At 35.6% G+C, this 17,731-nt stretch overlaps 1 protein-coding gene and 1 long non-coding RNA gene across 2 annotated transcripts; one reads left to right on the forward strand and one right to left on the reverse strand.

Annotated features, from left to right (window-relative positions):
- Positions 1-689: 689 nt before the first annotated feature.
- On the forward strand, positions 690-2,741 carry LOC136228082 (uncharacterized). The gene is made up of 2 exons (XR_010688418.1): positions 690-1,142; positions 1,239-2,741. It is a non-coding gene; the product is annotated as an uncharacterized lncRNA (long non-coding RNA).
- Positions 2,742-7,857: 5,116 nt separating this feature from the next.
- On the reverse strand, positions 7,858-9,560 carry LOC136226734 (AAA-ATPase At4g25835-like). The gene has a single exon (XM_066015372.1). It carries the CDS (start codon positions 9,513-9,515, stop codon positions 7,989-7,991), a length of 1,527 nt encoding a protein of 508 aa, XP_065871444.1. The 5' UTR covers positions 9,516-9,560; the 3' UTR covers positions 7,858-7,988.
- Between the last annotated feature and the right edge of the window lie 8,171 nt (positions 9,561-17,731).

Raw genomic sequence — 17,731 nt, forward strand, 5'->3', positions numbered from 1 at the left:
GAGTATGTGTCGTGCCCGTGCCCGCGGTTCGCGAATTGTTAATCTTCGATATGGCACCCGCTCTACTGGTTTGCAACGGTGCTGGATAGTCCCTCCAAGGAGACTGTTCAAGGGGTTTTTGAGTCGCCACCAATCAGTTTGACGGTCTGATTGGACACCGATTTGATTCCAAATTGACCCATTCGGGTAAGTTCGGATAAGGTAATGGTTTGCGATGATTCTAAGTTCGGTTTCCAGTTACGTGTAGAGAAGAGACATAATCTCACGCTACCCCGCCCGATAAATCGATACTGTTGTACTTCCACGTGCTTGCTCTATGTGTTGGTGTTCACTATTGCTTTGAAGGGTCATTAATTGTATATATTCAAGCCCTTGATGATGCTCGTAAGGTTGTGGTCATACGACCGTAATAAAATCGTTATCCAACGATTAAAATTAATAGAGGGACCCATAAATTATTTTTATTTATTGATTAGATATAGTTTAAAAAAAGTGTACATATTTAAAGAAAATATAATAATACATGATTTATCAATTGTTTATCGTTTACTTATCCGAATCACTATTCAGTAATCGAAATAGACTTATCGTATTATAATTGCTATACAACAATCTAAATACAATGAATGAGATTAAATCATAAATTGTTATATTAATTGAATAAGGATTTTTTTATCATTATAAAAGAAAAATTAGATTAGGGATCTATTAATCTTAACATGAATAACGGATGACAATATAAAGTAGATTAGATTAAACTAAAACTTAATAAAAAAACAAAACCTATTTTTTGAAAAGAAACCAAAGCCCATTTTAATTTATAAGCAGATACAAGATTTATTTAAGTGATATGGGGGTATATATCCATAAGATTGGGATTATTGTAGAGTCTTAAATTTGGATTTTAGGGTTCGTTTGCACATATCATATGCAGCGGCACTCATCTTCTCCTCCTCTTCTTCTCCTTCAGAAACGCAGCCATGGTCGGGCCTCCTGTCACCGTCGACGGCCGTAGCTCCTCCGTTCGCCAGCTGTTTTTCATCCGTCTGCCGTCGTGACTCATCTACCGATCTCGTCTACTCGTTTGCGGTGGTTCTCCTCCGATTGGCGGCCTGATTCTCATCAAACGCGGTGGGTCTACAGTGAGTTCTCTCTTTCTTCGGTTCTACATTCCCTTTTCTTTGATTTCTGCCGTTTTACTCATTTTTCTTTGGTTATTCTTTTCTCATTCTCTTCAGATTTTCTTCCATAAAAGCAAAGAGCAGCAGCCATCCGGCCAGCCGCCTGCTCCTCCATGGTGTCTGTCTTCACCGTCATGGCTCCTTCGCCGCCGTTCGTCTGTCCTGGCATCATCGGCCGTAGCCGCTCCCACCTGCGTTGAGGTAAGACCTGTTTATTTCTATTTAGTCTTTTTCGTTTTTTTTTAGTTTTCCTTTTTGTCGTGGATCTATGAATTGATATGGGATGAAGTTTTGTTTGTTTTGATTTTGAGGGCGCTGAGATAGAAGGCAAACTATGGGTTCTGGGTTTTTTACATTTTTGGTGAACTGGATCCTTTAGGGGCGAAACTGGAGATGAAATAAAACAGGTTAATTTGTTAGATATTTGGTTAGATTAGTTGATAATTTGTGTAATCTGTACAAATGGTTATTTTCGAAAACAGCGGATTTGAGTTGACTGTAAACATCAAAAGAATACAAAAAATTAGCATGCATGATAGGTTATTATTCGAATATATAAAGTTAATGTTAACAGGATGATGAATTGTTAATAACAGATATTCAAAGGAAACTAAATGAACATGCATTTGAAGTTAGTAGAGTTAATAAATGGTTAGTACAGATTGAAAAAAAGGGATCAGTAGCAGAAATCTCAAATGGAATAATAAACAAATAATATGTGTTTAATGTTAGTAAGATTAGTGAATAACTAGTAGCACATATTTAAATTGCAGTATCTAAAAAGCATTTAGATGAGCTAGGAACTAATGGATTTTTATTTTTAGTTTACAAAAAATTAGATCATTTTAAAAGCAATGTGAATGCTTTTAATCACTATTTTTATAAACTAGAAATAAAAACTTTAGCTCAAAGCTTTTGAGATCAAAATGAGGAGAATTTGATTGTATTGAATTTGTGGAGAATACAGAACTTTCTTCATCTAGAAAGAAAAAGAACCTATTACAAAAAGCACCCCCTGAACTTTGGCTCAAAACTCTCTTTCTCAAAATTGGGCTTTTTCTCTTGCTGTTTTTTTTGCTCTAATGTTGTTGACCTTTTTTCCTTGCTAATTTTCGGCCTCTCCCATGATATGAGTGGTCTGTGCCCTTTTAAAGATGATGGAGCCTGCTCTTCATTGGCTGAAAATCAGCCTCATTTCAAGGTTGCTGACTGAAATCACGGGCCCTCTTTCTTTTCAAATGGGTGCTCATAAATGGCATCTTTTCCTGCTTCTTTTCATTGAAGACCGAAAATCACACAGTCCCATTAATTTATCTTTTATTATTTTTGTTGATTTCTGTCTTGGGAGTTGGTTTTTCTCTTGGTTGAAAACTCCCAATTTTGTACATGTCTGGTAAATTGCTTTGCTTTGAGATTATTTTCAGGATTCATTTGAGACTTGATTTGGAGCTGTTGAGGGATGGATTTAATCCCATGTTCACCTGCAAATACAAAAAAATGTACATTGATTAATCTTGTAAATGGAAATTTTATTTCTTAATAAAACATTCTATTTTTATCTTTTTGTTTTATTATTTTTTTATAATTAGAATTTATTTTCTGAATATTAATCCATTCATCATTAAATGGTTCCAAAAATAAACTATGTTCTAAATATGACTTTATGTAAAAAATTATCTTTAATAGACAATCTTTTAACAAAAATTATATCTAAAATCATATCTATTTCTTGAACATTACTTATAAAATGAATGAGTTAAATTCATGATATTAACTTAACTATTAAACAAAAATTGAGTTTAACTAACAATTTGAAATATAACCATTGTAAAATTATATTCACAAATAATACATTACATCTCATATATAATTTATAGCAAGATGGAGGATACTTTTATTCCAAAAAATTATATCTTGAATGGGACTTGGTAATTGTATTAAGATATAACCAATTGGTATACAAAAGCCCCATTTCTCCAATAAACCATATGTAAGAACGAAATGCTTTATTTTTGATATAATATATAAATTTGTTGAAATTTCAAATATTGTCAGTTAAAGCATAAAAATGTTCCGGACAAAAATGGGTATCTACAGTATGCAAAGTGGATTTGAGGTTGTCCAAATCTCCTAAACTATCTTGAGTAAGAGAAAGGAGAATTGAAAGGCAATGCGAGCTCCAAATGTGGTTCTCATTCCCATTCCAATTCCAAATTTCCTTTCTCTACTCAATATAGTTAAGGAGATTTGGACCTTCAATTTCAACCGAAAGGCAACACTCATCCCCCTTTTTGTAATATAATGTAGAGCTTTGCTATTTAGTTCATATGTCTGTGCAAGTAGACTAAACTGACCCTTTTATAATGCTTCTTCCACTTGGGTTGTACTCGTTGTACTCTGAACTTGGTAATGAGGGTTATGATGCTGTCACCATGAGGGACTCTGTTTGTGCTGAATATGAGGGTGTTCAAATCTCCTAAACTATCTTGACTAAGTGAAAGGAGAATCGAAAGGCAATATGAGCTCCAAATGTGGTTCTCATTCCAATTCCAAATTTCCTTGCACTAGTCAAAATAGTTAAGGAGCTTTGGACCATCAATTACAATCGAAAGGCAACATTCATCCCCCCTTTTGTAATATAACGTAGTGTTTTGCTATTCAGTTCGTATGTATGTGCAAGTAGACTAAAATGACCCTTTTATAATGCTTCTTCCACTTGGGTTGTACTCATTGTACTCTGAACTTGGTAATGAGGTTTATGATGCTGACACCACAAGGGACTCTATTTGTGCTGAATGCATTATAAACCTATCACCCTGTTTAATGTTGTTGTTATGATATCAAACCGAGTGGAAAGGAACATTATAAAAGAACTTGTTATTCAGTTCGTATGTATATGTTTGCTATTTAGTTCGTATGTATGTGCAAGTATACTAAACTGGCCCATTTACTATGCTTCATCCACTTGGGTTGTCCTCGTTGTACTCTGAACTTGGTAATGAGGTTTATGATGCTGACACCACAAGGGACTCTGCTTGTGCTGAATGCATCATAAACCTATCACCATGTTTAATGTTGTTGTTATGATATCAAACCGAGTGGAAAGGAACATAGTAAGAGTATGGCCAATGCACATACATAACCTTTTATGTAGAGCTTGTTATTCAGTTCGTATGTATATGTATATTCTATCTAATTAAAATATATCTTATCATTTTCAAGCCATATCAGTACATGCAATTAGCCTAAATTTACACTTTAATACATGCTTCATACATGCTCAATGACCCTTTTACAATGTTCTTTTAATACTTGATGCATGATTAAGGTATATTGTTAACGAATTGCATTGAGAATCCTTACTTATCAGCATAACTCATGTTCAAATAAAAAGGAGTCAGTTGAGTTCATAACATTTTCAGCTTTAAGAGTATGCCTAACATGCTATAACAAGTAGACAACTTATTCAAGTAGACATATGTATATTCAAGTGAACATGCTATACCAAGTAGACAACTTATTCATGCATGTCTATTCCTTACTTATTCCTTACTTATCAGCATAACTCATGTTCAAATAAAAAGGAGTCAGTTGAGTTCATAACATTTTCAGCTTTAAGAGTATGCCTAACATGCTATAACAAGTAGACAACTTATTCAAGTAGACATATGTATATTCAAATGAACATGCTATAACAAGTAGATAACTTATTCGTGCATGTCTATTCCTTACTTATTCAAGACAACTTATTCCTTACTTATCAGCATAGCTTATGTTCAAATAAAAAGGAGTGTGGTGATGAAGTGTATGATATGACTATGCTTCACAAACCATATGTTGTAGGCATGAACATTATTTCACTCAATGAACATTCATAGCATAAGAGTATGGCCAATCACAACAACATCATACATGTAACTAATCAGCTACATGCCGAAATGAACATTCGTACACATACTCAATTAGTCTAGTTTCCTAAACAGAACATCAAACATAAACATGTTTCATACACATACATATACACATAGTCAATCACTTCTAGCAGTATAACCCATAAATGTAAGAGTATTGCCAATCACAATGAACATTCAAAGCTTTAGAGTATGCATAATCAGCCACATACTTAATGATCATTCATACATAAAATCTATGAGTCTTAACTTCCTAAATAGTTATATCTAACCAATCAGTTTATACCAATCATTTCATCATCACCCACAACATCATACATATATGTAATCGTTCAGTTCAAACCCACATAACAATATATACATACTAAATCAGGCTAGTTTCCTAAATCAATGAGTTCTAGGTTCCTAAACAGTACATCAAACATACTCAATCACTTCTAAAGGCATGACCAATCAGTTCAAACCAACATAACACTAATATATATTCATTAAGTTAGAGAAATCTTCCTATATGCTAAAGGCATGAACCGATTGACAATCTCTTCAGTCAGCCTTCCCATGTACTGAAGAATTCTTACTATCCCTGCAAATATTATGTTCAAATAAAAAGGAATCAGATGAGTTCATACCATCTTCAGCATCAAGCACTGTATTGCCCTATGTTAAAAAAGATAAAGACCCAAGCTTTTCAGCAGTGAATCTGAATACAATAAAATTAGTGTAGCTAAGCGAAACATCTAAACCTTTCAACGATAGGTCTGAAAATCACAAGATCCTTATTCCAGCTGCTGAAATCGACATACACAAAAGTAAATCAGATGAGGAAAAGATAGAGTAAGGAACAATGATACTCTAATACATCTAGGAACGAAGAAAATATGGTTTATCAGTACCGTGTTTCGAGCTCACCCAGTGATTGCATGTTCAAATCAACCATGGAGATAGAGAGGGATGAGAGGGATGAAGTTTGCGTAACCTAAATTGGGGTTTGGGATTAGAGAGAGGGTTTATATATCAGCTGAAATCTCAGTCAAACGATAGAGCGTCTAAAATTTGGTATGGCCGCATAAGTGAAATTTCATTTGTCGCTTTTTTGTTTTCGGCATATAATGACATTCATTTATTAGAGGTGTCATCTGTTGAGCGCATCAAATTTAACGAAAACGTGCGTTTTCTTTGGATGACAGGATTCTGTAATCGTAATATCATCTAAGAATCGAGCGCATTTTTTATTTCGCTTTCAAATGACATACCGTTAAAATACTGTCAAGAAAAATATTCAGACGACACGAAAACAAATTTCTGTCATGTATCTTGTGTCATGTGAAAGGGAAAATGGCATAGTGAATATTCAGATATCTCTCTCAACTTAATGTAATAAATTAATTACTCGGTTACAAAAAACATAAGGTACATGCGGAATGTTTGTTGCACACGTCTTAAAATATTATTACATAATTCACATAATAAATTAAAGGCTTAAACCACTTTTTGGCCCTCAATCTATCCAAAATTTTATTATTTGGCATCTGACCTATCCCAATTGATGTAATTTCATCCAATTTAAATAGAGACTTAACATAACTGTTATCCTATTAACACATGACGATATTTTGACACTTAAATTTGATAAATTTGAGTTCAGAGATTTGTTTTTATTTGTTTTTTTTAATCTAATTAATTATTTTCACATAAGAAAGTTTATATGGCAAATAAACTTTTAGACATGAGACATGTCAAACTCATATGTCAAAATATCATTATATATGAGGGGGGATAACGGTTTTGTCAAGTCTCCATCTAAATTGAGTGAAATTTCACCAATTGGGATAGTTTATGGGCCAAATGTGACCGAATAATAGGTCACGGGCCAAATGAAAAAATATTAAATAGGTCAAGGGCTCAATAACACCTTAAGCCTAAATTAAAACATATTAAAAAGAAGTTCTTACTTACTGAACTGTAAGACTTATTCAAATATTAAAACTTCATACCCCGACTAGACCTCTTCATGGATCCGGGTACCCACTCGGGCCGTGTCTCGTGAAACGGGCTTGGACAAGAAAAATTGTCCTTAAGCCCAGGCCCGTTAATGTCCACCTATATTTTGGACGGACTTGGGATTTATAGAAATAACACGAACCGGCCCGCCTATTAATATTAATTAATAAATTTATATATTAATATTTATTTTTAAGTATCAATTTTATTTTTATTAGTAAAAATTATATATATATATATATATATATATATATATATATATATATATATATATATATATATATATATATATATATATATATATATGTAGGTAGACTTATATGGACTGAGTTTGGGATTTGATTTTTTGGGTGTTCGCTATGGTTACTTTGTATATTACTAAACCCAGCCTGTCTAAATTAAAAGTGGGATGAGTTGGATCTGAGATGAGTATTTTTAGATAAAAATCTGCTGGATAAGGCCCGGCCCGGTCCAGTTCAGATCATGAACAGGTCTACGTAACATAAATTCTATATATATCTTACTTTTCTTTGCAACTGAATAATTAATTGATTATATTTTAACCGAGTTGAAGGATGTATTTGGACATTTTATATCCATTGAGGAATAAAAGTTTAGAAAATAACTTTTTAGATAAGTTCCCATTTGTAGATAAGAATTTATTATAGAGTTATAGCTGTTGAGATAAGATATAGTTTTCTATTTGATTTAAAACATGAGAGAGAAGATGATGGAAGATGATAATGACAAAATATGTCTAAATTTTAAACTAATGAATTTTGTAAATTGATCGAAAGCTAGAAATACAAAGCTAAAAATGACATCCAACGCAACACCTCAAAATTTACAATAAGAAAAGAACATAATAAAACAAACAAAAAATGAAAAAGCAAAGTCATAGTCCTCTTGTAGCAGAGTCAGATTTAGTCAAAGATCTTAATCTAACAAGAAACTTTGACTTCTTGTCTAAGTCCTTTCTCTTCTTCCTGCCCGGCGACGAATCCCAATTATCCGGCGAACCAACTGCCAACACACTCTGAGGAGACCTTGTATCTGTATCTTCATTATTATATTCTATCAAATTATCTTTGTGAGTATTTCCAGTGCTTAAAATCCTGGACTGCATTGTACTGACGACTTCCTTCATTGCTAAATCAACATTCCCTCTGTTTCTCAAGAGTATCTCCCCTATCTGGGCCGGCGTTAGGGCTCCACCGGACCTTATGCAGCTTTCGACGACGTCGAATAAAGAATGTGAGTCGATTCCTAAGTAATTGGTGGCTAAAGCCTTGAAAGCATGCATCCCACAATTCCCCAAACTGACATGTACATCCATTCGGCCGCATCTTACGAGAGCAGGATCAACATTTTCTCGGTGATTGGTCGTAAAAATGATGATTCTTTCTTCCCCACAACAAGACCATAATCCGTCTGTAAAGTTGAGTAGACCCGATAAGGTGACACGTCCGTTGTTGTCTTGTTCGTTGCTGCTGCTGCTGGTGTCCTTCCGTTTTCTTCTAGTTTTGATCATTCTGTCTGTTGTTAAATCGAGGGAGCAATCTATGTCTTCAATTACAATGATTGATCGGTTGGTTGTTTGTATTAGTAGAGCTCGGAGGTCGGAGTTATCGGTGACTTTTGTAAGCTCAAGATCATAAACATCATAGCATAAATAGTTAGCAATTGCTGCAATCAAGCTGGACTTGCCTGAACCTGGTGGACCGTGAAGCAAATAGCCCCGTTTCCATGCCCGTCCAACTCGGTGATAGAATTGTTTGCCATTAGAAAAAGCTAATAAGTCGTCGGTTAATTGCTTCTTCAAGTGTGGGTCGAGAGCTAGGGTTTCGAAAGTGGAAGGATGCCTAAAAGGAACTGAAACCCAACCGGACTCGTAGGAGGTGTTGCCGTTGTTGGTGTAAAGCCTCCTGTCCCTGGAAAGCCTCTCGAAGTGTTGGGCTTGAGAGATGAGATGGTGAAGATATGGAGATAGGAGGATATGGCGATACCGTTTAGGTAACCTGAGAGTGAAGGTACGTTTCTCTTCTAATGAATCCTGAACAGTTTCAACATGGTGAGTCCAAGAAAGAGAGTGGGAATTGAATTTGTCGAAAAGGGTTTGATTAGGAGCAATGGTGAAAGAAATGCATTTGGAAGAGTTGGATCGAGAGAGGGTAAGGCGGCGACAAGAATCAGCGGAAGAGTGAAGGGAGTTGAGATATAGGTTGACATGGCGATAGAGATCGTTGATATCAACACCACAATATCCATTGAATTCGGGGATATCAAAGTATGAATAAGGAGAAATGAAGTCTTGAAAGGAGTCGTAGATAGATTGAAAAAGAGAGAGTAGTTGTGTGGGCAGGATGTTCTGTAGGACTGTTAGAAGCCCTAGAAGAGACCACATTTGTGATAAAATTTCCATGCTTTCTTTCTTTCTTTCTTTCTTTCTCTCAAAATGACAAATTAATTAGAGGGATATATGAGTAGTAGCAGTGTATTATATAAAGAAGAGAAAAAAGAATAATTTAAAGAGAAAAGAAAGAGAAGCAAAAGATAAAGCTAAAGGTGAAGGTGAATGTAATCTTCTTTTGCTTTTCTTTTGTCTCCTCAATCCTTGTTCACTCTTCACATTCACACTTTTCTTTTCTGCAATTCACCGGCCCATTTACACTTCCACGATTTCTTCAAACATCCTCTAAACAATTACTTAATTTCATTTCATAGAAATAATGTTTAGAATACACCAACTGCATCATCTTATTTTCATGCACTTACTCAATAAACTCATCATTCTATATATGAGAGTACTCCTTACGATGAGAATGGTTCTTATGTAATAACACTCACTAATGATATTATTCTACAATATAAAAGATTAGTTTCAGAATATAATGTTACATATGTTCTATATGTTTCAAAAAGTTTTATGCATGACATTGAAACGGATAGAATATATAACATGAGCAACATTATGAATAATTCAAATTTTGCTCGTCGCTTCCACCTTCGCCATTGTTCGTCGATAGTCAATTTTGAAATATCTAAACCGAGAATCATCAGGAAGAAGAAATAAATAAAAGAAACGAAAAGAATAGAAGATGAAGAAAAAGAAATAAACAAAAAAACGAAGAACGTAAATAAGAGAAGGAGATCGGAAAGGTCCTTACCACTGTAAAAATATTTACAATAATACCAATAATGAGTGTTCTCGTATAAATAAGAACTGTTTTCACTTGATCCCTCCCTATAAATGTATATAATTTGTTTGGAATTTAAAATTTTGAGTTAAGGATTTATAACTTGCAAGAGTTCTGGCTTTTATAATTTAGGTTTTAAGATTTAATCTAATATTTCAATTAAAAAAACAAATAAAAGAAATTATCAAAAGAAATCATTAGTTAGCTCATTAAATAAGTTATGTTGTTAGCTTAGTTTAGGATGACGTGGTATACTAATTATAGAATTATGATAAATGGAATGGGATCCTCTCCTGTACTCTTAAAACATGAGAGGATCTGTTGGAGCAACCTAAACCATTGATGAAATTTCAATGATTCAAATTAAATACAACTATATAATTAATCTATTTAGAAAGTTAAAATCAATTCATTCCTCCTAGTTAAAACAATAATACCGAGTTAAAATTTTGAATTGGACGAACATCCAACATCCACCATTGTTGCCCTCTTTCTCAGAGAGTATTGCTGTGGAAATAAAAATCTTCCATTGATTCTTTTGGCGTTTGTTTTATGTGGTTGATCTTACGAAATGCGTAAGTTTATTACTTGGACGTTTTAAGCATAAGTTAGACGATTAATGGTGGACTCTTGTCCATGGTTATCTTCTTCATGGACTGAAAGATAGAATTATATCCTTTTATCAATTTTTGTGAATATGTAATATATTCAATATTTGGGTTTTATACCATGTCAATGGCTTGTATGTTGGGACCAAAGCTAAAACGTTGTTGAAATGCCATGGAAGGAGGCATGCCAATACGAGGATCAATGTCAATTATGATCTTTTTTCCGACAGCCACGACGTTTGAAGTAGGAAAACTTGATCATGGTCCTAAAAGAAATTTGTAGGAAGCTTCTTGTCCAACTGGAGAGGAATTAAACCAAAATCTAATGAAAAATGTTTCGCCAGAGCTGGAAGAGAGAATTAGAGCAACAATGTTCGATGTTGGATGTTCGTCCAATTTGAAATTTTAACTGTATTACTGTTTTTTGTTTTAATATAGAGGAGTAAATTGGTTTTAACTTTTTAATTAGATTAATTATAGTTATATTTAATCTGAACCATTGAAATTTCATCAATGGTTTAGGTTGCTCCAACAGATCCTCTCCTGTTTTAGGAGTACATGAGAGGATCCGATTCCTATGATATATATATAAATAATAAGCCTATATTTACCTTTTCAATGTTATTTACTTATGTATTTATCCTTTTCTCTGTTATTCAATAATAGAGTGTGCTACCCATAATTATTCAATAAGTCTCAACATGTTAGGATTCCCGTAGGACAGATTTGAGTGTTGAGGTCTCCTTCAATCACTACCATAAAAACTGTAAGAATTGAGATTAGAATTATACCTTTGGTAATTACCCATAAAACTTACACTTTCATTGGTATTGAGGCTCAGTTTCGCCATCAAGATATCCATTTTCTTATTTAACTCGGCCATGGAGGGATTGGGAGCCTCATTCTCCAGGGCATGAATGTATTGTCTTGATGGGATAGTAAACTTTTGAGCTTGCCACTCGACTCTTTCTTGCCAATTCATTGATCAGAGAATGCTGAGAAAAAGTGAAGTTCTAGCACAAAGGTTGATAAGTAAAAGTATATAGTTATGAACAAATACAAAAGATATGAACAAGTATACAATAATATATAAACAAGTATTTGTATAAACAATGAATATTCACAAAAGAATCGTATATAAACAAGTATTTGTATAAACAATGAATATTCACAAAAGAATCGTATATAAACAAGTATTTGTATAAACAGGTATAAACAATATAGACAAAGGATATTCACAAAAGAATGCCTAAACTAACAAATCGACCTTTGGTTCGATATTGCAGAAGAAATAAATCCCCGGCAACGGTGCCAAAAACTTGATGCGCCTCCCGTTAAAGAAGGCTCACTAAGGGATAAGTGTACCCCGTCGTTATCAAGTAATAAAATCTGGAAAGTCCAGGTATCGAATCCACAGGATTTATTTACTACAAGTATCGAGCTACTTGGTCTCAGGTGTTATCTAGGTTGTGTGGGTTTTGAGGTTGGTTTGATTAAGTTGATCTACTCCTAGTTGAATTACTCTACTCCTAACTAAGTTATTCTAATTCGAACTAAGTTATTCTACTCCTAATTAAGTTATTCTACTCCTAATTAAGCTAAACTACTCCTAGGTGATCTTTCACTAATGCAATTCCTCGAATGAACATGGTATGAACGATAATAATGAAGTTAGGTTATTAGGTCAATAGATTAAAAACCTAATCTAAGTCACTTGTATTCAAGGCGATTAACCCTACTTACCCTCCTGAAGTCTCTAGTGCGTGATTCCCTTGTAAGGCCGAAACTAGGTCTAAGGCTCAGCAATTTGGGCTTAATCAACTAAGAGGTCGTCAATCTCCTAGGCTCTGACTAGGTCAGATTCAGCTCGCAATATGTGCCTATTAGATTTTGGGGCTTTTGAATGAGTTCAACCAATTGAATAAAGTGTAAGACAAAGATTAAACAAATAATCATAGAACAAAATAAGAGCTAAAATATTATTAAAGGCGAAGAATATTGTCACGGGAGACAATTAGCCTAGGATTCATAGACTGTATCAAAGGGTACAAACATGGTAAGATAAAAGGTGATAAGAAAATCCCTTTCAAGGAACCTGTCTACCCTGCAGCCGGCTTCCTAGGTCTTAAGCACGGACCTTGAATAATCCTCGGTGGATGGAGCTTCGAAAGTTCTTCAATGGAGGTTGAAGGAGATGGAGGAGGTGGAGAGGATTATTCAAGGGGAAAAGCTAAGAAAATTACAATATTGAAAGATGTCTAATTTACAATTGGAAATTCCTATTTATATACGCGGTTCGGGCCCTCTTTTTGACCTAATTCGTATCCTTTTGCAGGTGGGAAGTCGTGGGGTCGATCGTGTCTTCGTGGGGCCGGGAATCAGTCCGCAGGGCAGCTCGCCCGAGGAGGCCCCTAAGAGCCAGCTCGGTCGAGCAGCGCCTGGGAAGCTCGCCGAGAAGCGCCTGGACTGCTCGCCGATCAGTGCCTGGGCTGCTCACCGAGCAGCGCCTGGACTGCTCGCCGATGCCCAATTTACCGAGCGACTGCCAGGGGTCCCCGAGACGCGATTTTTGCCTGAAATTGATCATGTTTTAACCTGCACACGCACATAAACTCCAAACAACATTAGTCCAAAGGCTAAATTGACCCACCAATCGCTAGGTTTGAGTAAAAAACTCTGTTTGGTGCGACTTTTGGCGGATCAATTAGCTATAAAAGATAATGGAAATTTAACGTACATGCCAATTTGGCCATATTTTCCTAAAATAACCAGAAAACGAGCCTAAACAACGAAAAGTAAATAGAACATATCCAATTTCTAACTAACTCACACAAAAGCATATAAATGCGAGAATTGCTCACTTATTCATAAAATAACGTTAAAAACCGTCCTAAAACCGTACCCAAAGATAGGGGTTTTTGACCCTTATCACATGGCGAGAACGCGAAGCTCAGACAACGAATCGGATTTAGAAGGAATGACGGAAAAAGAGGGTAAATAACTTGATTTTACTTATGAGTTCTTGTATTGTAGGTACATTTGCTGGGTTTGAGAAGGAATCTTTCGTTTTGCTTACTTCTTCTGGTGTTAGGGTTCATCTAGGTTTGCAGTTGCCGATATCAACGTGATATCGACAAACTCTCCATTCCTTGTTTATTTATCTTCTATTTTCGTGCATATATTTGTCGATATCAATCGATATCCTATCTGCAATTGGTAAGTGTTTGGTCGATATGTGTCGATATCACATAGATATCGACAACCTAATTGTCGATATCACATAGATACCGAGAACCTAATTGTCGATATCACATAGATACCGAGAACCTAATTGTCGATATCACATAGATATCAACAATTATGTTCTCGATATCTATGTGATACCAACAGCCTAATTATCGATATCACATAGATATCAAGAACCTAATTGTCGATATCTATGTGATTCGATAATTAGGTTCTCGATATCTATGTGATACCGACAACCTAATTGTCGGTATCACATAGATATCGAGAACCTAATTGTCGATATCATATAGATATCGACAATTAGGTTCTCGATATCACATAGATATCAACAACCTAATTGTCGATATCTCTCTTATTTTAGCCTATGTTGGCTCATTTTAGCTTAACTTCTTTATTAGCTTACTTGTATGTTAGCTTATGATATATCTACAATAAATTTCAGCATGATCATGGACAAAAGAGGAAGAGAGATGAGCATGTCTCTTCTGTTGAAACACCTTTCCACATGATTTTGATTTGACAAAATTATTTATGTATGATAAAAATATTCCAACACATTAAATTTAAATGCTTTGATTTATTCATACTAATGTGTTTGTTCAATGTTGAGTTATTTGATTTATAAGACATTAAGATAAAAAGCCTAAAAGCCCATAAGTGGAAGTCAAACCCAAGTCAACAGATCAAGACCTCACGGCCCATGAAGACAAAACGTCGTCGTACTGAGTAAGACATAAGCCCAGCAACAAGAAGGATCGAGAAGCCTTTCTATTATTGCTTCAAAATGAAGCTGCTGAGTTAAATGACACGAAGTACAAGTCAGCGGCAGAATAAAATAAACTTGGAGACAAAGTATTTCTACTTTGGGTAAAGCTCAGAAGGCGCAGGAAGCTATCTAGAAGACTTTGCCATAAATGTGGGAAAATTCTGTTTCATCTGATAAAAAGCCACTGAGCACTGGCAAAGACAGAAGATACAAGAATATGATTGGCCAAAGACGCTGAGCACATACTAAGTGAAAGTGATAGAAAGCCGTTTGCCTCCAACAGTTATTTCGAAATTCGAAATCACCGGTGCTTGAAGTGTCACTATAAATAGGCCTCTCAAATGCTTCATTCGATGCAGATCTTCAATTAAGTTGAAACGCTGACCAAATTAATACTTGAAGTTCTGTGAGAAAAGCAAAACAAATCTTACACCAATTCCAATCTTGTGTAAAAGTCTAGAGTGATTTTATTCATCTAAAGTGTCTTAGCAATTGTTGTTTAGGACAAACACTTATCATTTCTAGAAGTATAGAAAGGAGAAGCTGAGTACTCGGTTATAGTACTCAGCGATAGTAATAGGAGTGAGTAGAGGAATAGAGGAAGGTACTCTTGTATACTCAGCTTCTGATGTAAAAGGTTTCGTGCTCTACCTTTAAAGAGCTCAGTAGAGGATTCAAAAAGCTCGGACGAGTTCCGGGGACTGGACGTAGGCGGAGAGGCTGAACCAGGATATGTCTGCTGAGTAACATATTTCTAACCCTTAACTCCTTTATATATTGCTTGCTATAAAACTGACTTAGTAACAAACTCATGCTGAGTTGAGTGCACTGAGAAGCTGAGTTCAGGAATAGACTTTAGTGATATCTCCTGACTCAAGAAAAGAAACAGACTTAGTCACCAGTTGACTAAGCTTGTGTCTTAAACTACTCAGCACTGCTGTGTAAACCTTTTCTTAACGAAAAGAAGTCAGCCTTAACGGACAAATTTTTTAAATAGTTCCTATCCCCCCCTTGGAACTAACCTTGTCACGTTACACGGGACCAACAAGTGGTATCAGAGCTTAAAAGCTCACTGAGCAAGATATAACTATCTTCAGCTGAGCCCCACAATAGCTGAGAACAGCACTCGTTTCCTCCTAGGAAATCAGACAACTCAGATTCTTCCTGAGGGACTGTCCATTACTCGGCCTCCTCTATTCTTTGGGTCTAACTACACCTTTTGGAAGAACAGAATGAAAAACTTCATTCATGCAACAAATATGAGTGCATGGCTTTCTATAGTCCAAGGCCCATTTGTTCCTATTGAAATTGTTGACGGCCAAACGGTTGTTAAAGCTGAGACTAAGTGGACAGAAGATGACCTTAAGAAGCTACAAAATCATGCTTTGGCTATAAACATGCTTCACTGTGTGTTAGATGCTATAGAGTACAACAAAATTTCAGGTTGTGAGTCAGCACAGGAAATCTGGAAGAAACTGGAGGTCACCTATGAAGGAACTAACAAAGTTAAGGAGTCCAAGGTGAACCAGCACATGAGGTTGTATGAGCTGTTTGAGATGAATGATGATGAAGGAATCTCTGAAATGAACTCAAGATTCACAAACACAATCAATGATCTCAAAAGACTTGGCAAGATCTTTACTAAGGAAGAGCAAGTCAAGAAGATACTGAGGAGTCTTCCCAAAAGCCGGCAAGCCAAGAAAACTGCTGTTGAGGAAGCTCAAGACTTGACCACCTACAAATATGATGAACTCATTGGATCTCTGCTAACCCATGAGATCTTAATGAAGAACTTTGAGGTGAAGGAGAAGTCTGAGGACAATAAGCAAAAGTCTCTTGTCATGAAAGCTGATTCCACTGATTGGCCACTGATAAAAAGCCACTGAGCACTGGCAAAGACAGAAGATACAAGAATATGATTGGCCAAAGACGCTGAGCACATACTAAGTGAAAGTGATAGAAAGCCGTTTGCCTCCAACAGTTATTTCGAAATTCGAAATCACCGGTGCTTGAAGTGTCACTATAAATAGGCCTCTCAAATGCTTCATTCGATGCAGATCTTCAATTAAGTTGAAACGCTGACCAAATTAATACTTGAAGTTCTGTGAGAAAAGCAAAGCAAATCTTACACCAATTCCAATCTTGTGTAAAAGTCTAGAGTGATTTTATTCATCTAAAGTGTCTTAGCAATTGTTGTTTAGGACAAACACTTATCATTTCTAGAAGTATAGAAAGGAGAAGCTGAGTACTCGGTTATAGTACTCAGCGATAGTAATAGGAGTGAGTAGAGGAATAGAGGAAGGTACTCTTGTATACTCAGCTTCTGATGTAAAAGGTTTCGTGCTCTACCTTTAAAGAGCTCAGTAGAGGATTCAAAAAGCTCGGACGAGTTCCGGGGACTGGACGTAGGCGGAGAGGCTGAACCAGGATATGTCTGCTGAGTAACATATTTCTAACCCTTAACTCCTTTATATATTGCTTGCTATAAAACTGACTTAGTAACAAACTCATGCTGAGTTGAGTGCACTGAGAAGCTGAGTTCAGGAATAGACTTTAGTGATATCTCCTGACTCAAGAAAAGAAACAGACTTAGTCACCAGTTGACTAAGCTTGTGTCTTAAACTACTCAGCACTGCTGTGTAAACCTTTTCTTAACGAAAAGAAGTCAGCCTTAACGGACAAATTTTTTAAATAGTTCCTATCCCCCCCTTGGAACTAACCTTGTCACGTTACACGGGACCAACAAGTGGTATCAGAGCTTAAAAGCTCACTGAGCAAGATATAACTATCTTCAGCTGAGCCCCACAATAGCTGAGAA

Source organism: Euphorbia lathyris, chromosome 4 (assembly GCF_963576675.1).
Source record: "Euphorbia lathyris chromosome 4, ddEupLath1.1, whole genome shotgun sequence".
Lineage (NCBI taxonomy): Eukaryota > Viridiplantae > Streptophyta > Magnoliopsida > Malpighiales > Euphorbiaceae > Euphorbia > Euphorbia lathyris.